Raw genomic sequence first — 9417 nt, forward strand, 5'->3', positions numbered from 1 at the left:
ATAGTGAGCCTTCCTCTATGCTGTGCCAGGTCAGCGAAATCCCATGCTGTGTCACTCAGCACCTGGCTGGCTCCACCCTCTCTCTTTCTGAAGCACAGCCAAGCAGGGAGGTGAGGGTGAAGGCTGTGTAGAGCCCTCAAAAAGAATGACGTGTATTTAAAATATTTTTCGTCTTCATTTTATTTGAGAACTCAAGAAATCAATGCTCAGTAGTTGTCTGGTTGAGAACTGTAGCACTGTATACCAGATTTCTTGATGGAAGTGGAAGGGGTGTGTATTCTTTCATAGGATGAGATTTATTCCACTCTGTTGCTTATCAGCATGGACAAATATATTGCACTTTCTTGCTGAAACAAGCTGGCTGCACTTCCCTGCTTTTATGTAATTACTGAAGTTTTTGCTGTCTGTTGTGATGCGATTTTCAAAGACGTGAAACAGCAAAACACGCTGGTGGAATGACAAGCAGTAACAGTTCATCCTTTCTTAGACTCTTGTCCCAAAGTGGAGGGGATTAGACCACAGCCCCAGACACAAGGAGAAGGGGTTCAGTTCCCAGAGGAGCCCCCCACAGCACCTGCAGTCAGAGCACACCATTCCATGAGTCTTAGTGTTGGGAAGGGAGATTTTCCTTGCACACTGCCCTCTGCTCTGCCTGATGCTGCTATAGAGAATGACTCAAAGGGAAGGTGCCTTTTCTTCCTTCTCCTTTTGAGAAGGGAGTGGAGGAAAGAGAGCAGAAGAATGGTGTTTTGATCCGCCTGTTTCTCATTCTGGTTGCATAAACACACCAGAGTATTTCTCTAAATTAAATTAAGCAAACCTTTCATGTTCTCTCCCTGCTTCCAGAAAGCTAATGTGGCTGCTTGCAGATTTGCAGCTACGGAGGAGACAAAGACCTGTAGTGCGCACAGACTCAAGTGCTGAGCAGTGTCATGCTGAAAGAGCTGCACAAGCTTTAATAGCATATAAAAGCTTTCTGGGCATCAAGCAAAAATCTGTTTAAATCCCTGCCGGGGATGAGAGCACAGCACATATTATCAGCACATGCACAGACACAGAAAGTCTCTCAGAACATTTGCATTTTGGATGTGTTGAAATTAGAAGGTTTCAACCTTTCCAAAAAGGTTGAAATGGTGGAAGGAGTAATTTTAAGACTTCAAATTCTCCCTGTCCTCATATAAATATTTAGGGCTCTTCCCTTTTCTCTGCATGTGTCTGAGTTAACACTGATCCCAATGGCAATTTTTCTCGAACATATGTGATGTAAAAACCCATAGGCTTCTCTTTCATATTAATAATCATAATTTCCTACTCAGATGTTGACAATCCCCCAAGTATTCCCTGCCGCACATGGTGAAGGACTGACCCCCACCACGCATGGCACTGAACACGCAGCAGAAAAAGCCCCCAGGCTGCAATTCCTCATGAAAGCAGATTCTTTTCCTAGTGAGCACGTGTGTAGAGCTGTGTATCTGGAGACAGACCTCAGATAAAATGTGGCAGGCGTCTGTGAGGCAGAATGATGCAAGCTGAACTGGAGCAGAACGTGATGCTTTTGTGGATCAGTGGTGAGCAGGTCAGATGATGAGGTAGTACATATTGCTTCTTTGGGGGGAAAATTGCTATTTCAGGAAGGTTTGACTCTAGGGAAGTTTTGTCTGACTAAGATTTCCCTTATTTTGATAGCTAATTAGCCAGACTAAAATCTCTCTGCAAAGAGTCCTTGTAACTCCAAGACTATTGTATTAGTGATCTGTATCAAGTGGCATAGCTGGAGCTATCAGTCAGAGAAATATAGGGCAGGTGGATGAATGGTTTCTCCAATATCAAACAGATGCAGCAAAAAATTAATTCAGGCTCAGGAAAAGAAGTGCTATTAGGTTGAAAATGTTAACTCGGTCACCAATAGCCATCTGTAAAGATGAGAGAGAAGAGTAAGAAGAGAAGACCATGGCCACTCAATATAAGATTCTTGCCTAATTTAAGAGGAAAATGAGTATGCCTCTACTTACCTGATTAAGTAGAAGGTAAATAGGAGCGAGTTGGAGAAAGATCTTTCCCTTCTTGTCCGTTAACTGGATGTGACTGCCACTTCAGCAACTCAAATAGCAGCAGACAAAGACTGGGAATAGGCAGTGTGGATAAGCTGGTTATTGAATGTTTGGACTGTGACCCCCTTCTTTTTCCAGTCAGGCTGTTAAATATTCATGTAAGTGGGCTCAGATAGATCCCTGCCATCTGTCTGTATTTATATGACTTCATCCAAACCAGCTCCAAAACATGTAAAATTTTATATTCAGAACAGCTCTTCAGAGAAAAAGGGATTTTTTTTTACCTACCTGAAGGGAACAGGAATGAAAATACAACATGATTTAGCAAGTAACAACATTTACTCATTTGGACTCCATCAGTGAGGACCCAAATTCAGCTCTTTTAAGTGCCAGGCCCAGCTGCAGGCCAAGGCTCTCAAGGCAAAGATCATATTTAGTGTCATATTTTATATCCAAAGTGTTTCATAGCTCACCTCATATTGATCATTAAGCATAAAAAAAAGTTTGTATGCGACTAAGAAGGAAACTGGAGATTCTGTCACTGTATGTGTGTGTGTGGGTACAGAATGAAAAGTATTTGAGGAGGAGAAATCAGTAATAAGCCCATTATTTAGCTTGCACTGCGTTCAGTTGCACACCTTGATAACTAGAAAAGGGGACTGTCATGCAAGCTTCAGTAAACAGTGTGCCATATGGACAATTCCATGAGGGAACAGATTGTCACAGCTACATTTGACCTGTTTTAGAGCAATCGTAACTCTCCCTTGGCACCATGGATGCGCTGCTGACATTTCAGCAGAACGGCTTCAAAAAAACTTGAGTGCCATTGTCAGAATAGCGTGGCATTTTATGAGTGAGAAGCAATTTCTTCATTTTAAATTAAGCAGCAAGCCCAGTAGTTCTCCTCCTCTCCTCATAGCCTCTTAAAACAGTTTGAGCAGGAAAGAGGGAGAGACAAGAGTACTGAAAAGACAAAGCCAGGCTTTTCAGTGTACCTGTGTTAAGTTACTGAATACATGCACTTGTGCTATTCATACGCTTCAGGGATTCAGATTCAGATTCAGATTCAGCTCACAGAAGCCTGCACGGGCAGGTTATCTCAGAGGAGACATCTGTGAGATGGCTGAGGGGGGTGGTTGGTTTCATACCTGCTTACTTTCTTCTGTTCCTGCCCTCACCTTTGAGCCATTTTTAGACATGAGTGCATTTTGAAAATAAAAAGGAATACATTTTCACTGTGGTGCTCAAGAAACTCTAACATGCATTTTGGAAGCATGCCAGAGTGGGTCTTTGTGCCTTGAAAACATTTCAATATGGTGTTACTTTTTTAAGGGTCTTTCTCCTTGGCTTAGTCTTTAAGAATAGCCTGGAGGCTTTCAGCTTACTCAGTCGGTAAATTTTTGTTGATCTTTTTTCTACTGTTTTTCAGGCATTGGGAAAAACGTCATCTGTGACAGAACGGCGACTCCCCTGGATGCCTTTAGGATGATGACTGCGGCTCATTATTACCCAAAGCTCATGAGTATCATGGGGAATGTTTTGCGCTTCCTGCCTGCTTTCGTGAAGATGAAGCAGCTGATCCAGGAGGGTTACGTCGGGGAGCTGCTGGTGTGCGAGGTGCAGGTGCACAGCGGGAGCCTGCTGGGCAAGAAGTACAACTGGAGCTGTGATGACCTGATGGGAGGCGGGGGCTTGCACTCGGTCGGCACCTACATCATCGACCTGCTGACCTTCCTCACCAGCCAGAAGGCCGTGAAGGTGCACGGGTTGCTCAAGACCTTCGTGAAGCAGACGGACCACATCAAGGGCATCCGGCAGATCACCAGCGACGACTTCTGTACGTTTCAGATGGTCCTGGAAGGGGGTGTGTGCTGCACGGTGACGCTCAACTTCAACATCCCGGGGGAGTTCAAACAGGACATCATCGTGGTGGGCTCGGCGGGACGGCTGATTGTGATAGGTACTGATCTCTATGGACAGAGCAACAGCTCTCCTCAGCGGGAGCTCCTGCTGAAGGACTCCACGCCAGTCAGCAACTCCTTGCTTCCAGAGAAAGCCTTCAGTGACATCCCGTCCCCCTACCTGCGGGGCACCATTAAGATGGTCCAGGCTGTCCGGCAGGCCTTTGAGGACCAGGATGACAGGAGGACCTGGGACGGGAGGCCCCTTACGATGGCTGCCACTTTTGATGACTGTCTGTATGCCCTGTGTGTGGTGGACACCATTAAAAAGTCAAACCAGCTGGGGGAGTGGCAGAACATTTCAATCATGACTGAGGAGCCAGAACTGAGCCCGGCATACTTGATCAGCGAAGCCATGCGGAAGAGCAGGATGTCTCTGTACTGCTAGCTCTTTTGAGCTCCTAGGAAAGAATAGTAACCAGACAGGTCTTGAAGGAGGTGGTAATTCAGCCCCTGTGAAGGGCTTGGGTGTCTCAGAAACAGCTGAGGATACAGGAGAAGGAAATACAGTGTCTGGATCAATTAAATCTATTGGCAGCTAAATGCCAAACTGATACGGTCCTTCAAAATGCCCAAAACAGACAGGAGACTTAAGAGCTGATAAACTTAACTGTTTTAGTAACAGTATTAGCTGGCTGATTGCAAAGATATATCACAGACTCATCCCCTGCTTGCAGGTGCTTTAGATTATCCAGTTGTGTTTACTGTGAAAGGTTGGGAAGATCCTTTTAGATTTTCCTTACCTACCAGAGGACTGTGAAGGTACTGTCATGTCATTAAATTTTCTGTAGTGTCTGACATGAATGTTCCTACCATGACAGCTGATACCACCATGCTGTATTACTACACCTCCAACCAACACACAGAATAACAGGACTTGATGTGAAAGTGTTGCATGATTCAGAAAATCTTGGCAGCTCACTTTTCATACAGCCTGTTAGGAGCTTCTCTGTGTTGGTGTAGTGGTTTGGTCCAAAATACTCATTGCTGTTTATCTGCTGTGAGATAAGAATTAGGAGAAATGCAAAACAGGCACCAAACTTGAAAGAATATAAAGAAGTTTATTAACAGACCTAAAAGAAGAAAAAAAAATTATACCACCTTCAGAACTCTCCTCCTCCCCCCACCTTCCTCCCTTCTCTCACTGACAATGTGAAAAGACAACCCTTGAGATGTTCAGTCTGTTTACCACTTCCATAATAACCTTGTTTAGTCCATTTAGAAAGAGAAGTCTCTTCTTGCTCATGCTATGAAAAACATTATCACAACGAGACAGCCGCCCACTTCCAAATATTGTTCAGTCCATTTAGGAAGAGGAGTCTCTCTGCCTGCGTGTGAGTCCTTTCCCCCGACTTGCAGCTTTTCCCGCAACTGCTTTTGAGGGTCCACTCTTGAAGGTTTTTGGGGTACAATTTTAAGGTTGAGCTGTTCAGAAACAAAAACAGAGGCCCTTCTCCTTCCCTGGGAGCAAAGGGTCTTCATCATCTTTAGGACTATCTCTGGGAGCATCTCTAGGGACTGAGGTTTTCTCCTTTCCCGTTTGGAGCAAAAGTCCTCATCTGGTTCATCTCTCCCTGTCCAAACTTCTCATGAAATTACAGCTGCGTCAGCATCTGCCTATCTCAGCGCAGGTGCTTTTGCTTACGAGTTGAACACTCCACCCCCCATATCTTCATGAAATTACAATGGGATACTCTGATATATCATAGCCTCACAACAGAATTTCAGCTTTAAGCATCTCCTCTCTCTCTTCCCTCAGGTTTTTGGCTCTTCACAGCAATAAAAGGGTTAATCTCACCTCGGCCTTGCAGCTTTGCAGCTGGAATGTTGAATGTTTCTTATCGCAGTGGAGAGGGGGGAGAGCCGAGCCGCTCTGGCTGCCCACGGCAAGGCAGTGGTGGGGGTTCCACGACTGGAACAGGTCCATCGGCTCCAGGGTGGCCGTGGCCTGGCCTGGCCCAAGCAGGGCCTGGCCGGGCCCACTGGGCCCTGCTCGGGCCCTGCAGCCACCTGTGCCAGCGCTGGAAACGAGAGAGAGCTTGGGGGGGAGTTTGTCTATTCTTAAATGTGGATCACAGAGGCGGTCACAACTTTAAGTGGCTTAGAGAATTGTCCATATTCAAACTGGCCAGCTGATAGGTTCTGTCAGGTCCCAGAGGAAACTGTAAGCACCCCTTAGCAAGGACATCCCTTCCGGGACTATGCTTGCTAACCTATGACAGTTGGTTTAGTAGTTGTTTTTTGTTTGGTTTGGTTTTGGTTTTTTGTTTTGTTCTGTTTTTTTAAAGCACAATTAAATAGGAAAATGCGTGGCTTTTAAAACAAAGCAGTCCTCAACCACAGTGCATATGCCTGGGTATTTGGGGAGGGAGGGTCTTCTGTGAGCTCCTGGTAAGCTTCAGTGTTATGTGTTTGCTGATTAAAATGGGTTGTGGAAAACCTTTGTGGATGGCAAGTGGCACGACACAGCAATGATAATGGGTTTGTTGTACAGGCGAACTCAGGCTAGTCTTATGAAGATTTGCTCAAAATTTCCTGTGCTTTGGGATTGACTTTTGAGTGAATTCATCATGCATTTTGGTTTTAGGTGGAAAACAGTAGGAATACATCCCAAAACCATATGATGTTTAGATGAGTGGTGTTCTTTTAAACTGCTGTGAACTCACACTTGAGAGATGCACACCAAGAAGTAACTTCATATCCCTCAATCCAGAAGCTCTCACCTCCACCAAATGGTGTGAGTGAAAAACAAAAGGGATGAGAAAATTTCCAATCCATTTACAAGGAAAAAAAATTACATAGGACCCCCAGCCTCCTCACCTCTTTAAAGTGGCCAGCTATTGGTACTGTATTAATCATTCCCCTGTCACCAGTGCAGGGGTGGACAAACTCTTTTGCTATGTTTGTCCGGTTCTTCTTTTTAATATTTTAGATAGCGTCTTGAAATAATTATTCTTTTGATAATATCTTCTTGAAAGAATATAGTGAAAGGCACATGGTTTATCCCAGTAAAGAGGGATACTGTTTTTCTGCATAAAGCTGCTCCAGTGCTGATATGTTTACAGCGCTAGGTCTTCAGATGGTAAAAAAGTAGAACACAAGCATATAGCACTAAATCATATTAAACTTGAGAAAAACCTTTTCAGTGTTTTTTGTTAATTTTGACTAGGGGAAATAAGAGAACATTCAGATGAGCAGTAAATCTAAAGAGAAAATATGACCCTCTTTCTCAAGGCTGTCACATTAGTGTTGCCATTTTAGGTTGGAAAGAGAACTGTCATAGATTTCTTTTTTTTTAAACCACTTACAGTTTGCTATTTTTGAGGAGCACTAAGAACTTCCCTAGGGTTTTTCCTACAAATGACTCTGATTGCTGTGTGTCTGTCCTATGTCCAGTTCTAGAGCTTCAGGTTTTTGAACAGGAGGGCATCAGTAGTGGGGTTCATCTTATCTGAGTGTAGTCATCTCAGTCGGGTGTCTTGTCCTGATCAGCAAGAACACAGCAGTCAATACAGAGAGAGCTCTCCAAAGGCTGACTCAGTTCATCCTAGGACTAATAGAGAAAGGTGCCCACTGGAAATGCCTGTCTTCCTCCTTTGCAGAGAATTTTGGCTTCTAAATTTTGAGGTGGCTGAAGTTAGGAAACTTGACTCCCAGCCCAAAATTATTCATGTGTGCTTAATATTTCAAGAGCATATGTGTGACCTTTCGTTAAATAGTCCCCAAAGTGTAATAGTGTGACTGATGAAGGTATAATGTAATACTGCAAAACAGCACCCTGGGGGAGAATTGTTTCTATCGATGTTGTTCTGCCAATTCTAGAAACTCTCTCTGGGGCTGACTGTTTCTGGTAAAACCTCGGGCAAGCCTTTATCATTCCTTCTTGGAAGCAGCCCTTGACAAGTTTGGTTGTTTTCCTTAAAAATGCATTTCTCTGAGAATTCCAGAGGTAGTAGCTGGGCCAATAGGAATTTCCCATTGCAGCTGTCATAGTATATACCATGCTATCCAGTTCCTGCCCTGAAAAGTCAGTAACACAGAAGAGAAGGTTTGATCAAGAAATCACCTGTCTTCTGAAAAACAGAATTACCCCCACAGGGATCAAGAGAGTTTTCATACAGTGAAGCAAAACCCATTCACTGAAAAGAGTGGCTAGTTCAAGTCATGAATGCAAGCCTGGTGGATAATTAACCACGTCTAGTTAAACATCATCCAAAAGTGGAACCAAACATGGACCAAAATGTTTGTGAATCTTGCTTCTCAGTGGTTTGGCGATTGTGCTGGAGTTGCTGTTCATGTCCATGCACTTCGTTTTGGTGCACAAATGTTGGCTGGTTTTCCTGTCTGTGTTTTCTTCTTTTCCATGTCTTTCTGGGTTTTGTGATGCCAGTTGGAATCCTGTTCCCTGCCCCTGCAGCAAACAGGCGAGACACAGTGTGTAGGGATAGTACTACTGAGCTCAAACTTTCTGCCCCGGATCCAAACGTTTAGGTGACAGGCATCGTTCATCCTCTGTGCAGACCTACTGATGCAGCAGAAAGAAAATCCAGTGCTTTGGTTACACAGACATCTGATGCTGTTTTCAGTCCTGGCTTGCAAATGGGTTGAATCTTGTACAGCTTGTTGTGCTTGCCCAGAGAGAGCAGGGACAGGGTGGGGCCTCCTCTTCTGATGGCAACAGAGATGCTACGTTTATGTTATCTAAGGGTGATAGCAGCAGGAGCTGCATATATTCAGGATTGTATGGCAGTTATTCCATTCTCTAGGAGGTGAACGTGCTGCAGTGTCAAGTATAAACATACTAAACTTCCACCTGGCTTAGAGGAGGAAAGAATTGGTTTAGTTAGTAAATGTGTAGTGTTATTCTGACAAATTGTTTGTTTACAGTCTGGGATTTTTCTTGGCAGCATCCAGCCCTCTGCTCCTTTGGTACAGTTGAAAGCACATTGAATTGCCCTAAGTAGCCCCTGGAGTTCATGCTGGGTTTAGGAATTTGGGCAGCAGATAGCAGTGATGTACTTGATGGAACTCAGAAGCAGTACCACTCCAGGAAACGCGTATTTGGAATTGCACTTTTAATGCTGTGCCACAAGGTTTGAGATGAATGCTGCTAAATTGGTGCAGGCCTAAGAGCCAAACTGCAGCTACTGCTGGAATTTACAGTAGCCCCCAAATGAATTTGTTCATACACTAGGTAAGAAATTTAATTCCTCCTTGCCAGGGCTGCTGTTGGAGAGGCTCTTTCCTTTGCCGTCAGCCTGTGCACATAGGATACCGATCATTATGGTCTGTTGCCAAAGACAAAAAGAGCCAAAGGGTGAGCTTTGCTGCTCCGCAGGGTTCTGTTCCAGTGCTGGGACAGTCAGCTGAGAGAGGGTGTTTTATTTCCGATGGGAATTGCATTG

General features: G+C 44.4%; 1 protein-coding gene across 2 annotated transcripts in view; it reads left to right on the forward strand.

The window, feature by feature from the left end:
- The window catches only part of GFOD1 (glucose-fructose oxidoreductase domain containing 1), a 67054-nt gene extending 62457 nt beyond the window's left edge, over positions 1–4597 (forward strand). For both annotated transcript variants that reach the window (XM_032115207.1, XM_032115213.1), the window contains exon 2: positions 3481–4597. In XM_032115207.1, coding sequence (XP_031971098.1) covers positions 3481–4400 — 920 coding nt within the window. In that variant the 3' untranslated portion in view covers positions 4401–4597. The remainder of the gene's footprint in view (positions 1–3480) is intronic.
- Positions 4598–9417: the final 4820 nt, after the last annotated feature.

Source organism: Corvus moneduloides, chromosome 1 (genome assembly GCF_009650955.1).
Source record: "Corvus moneduloides isolate bCorMon1 chromosome 1, bCorMon1.pri, whole genome shotgun sequence".
NCBI lineage: Eukaryota > Metazoa > Chordata > Aves > Passeriformes > Corvidae > Corvus > Corvus moneduloides.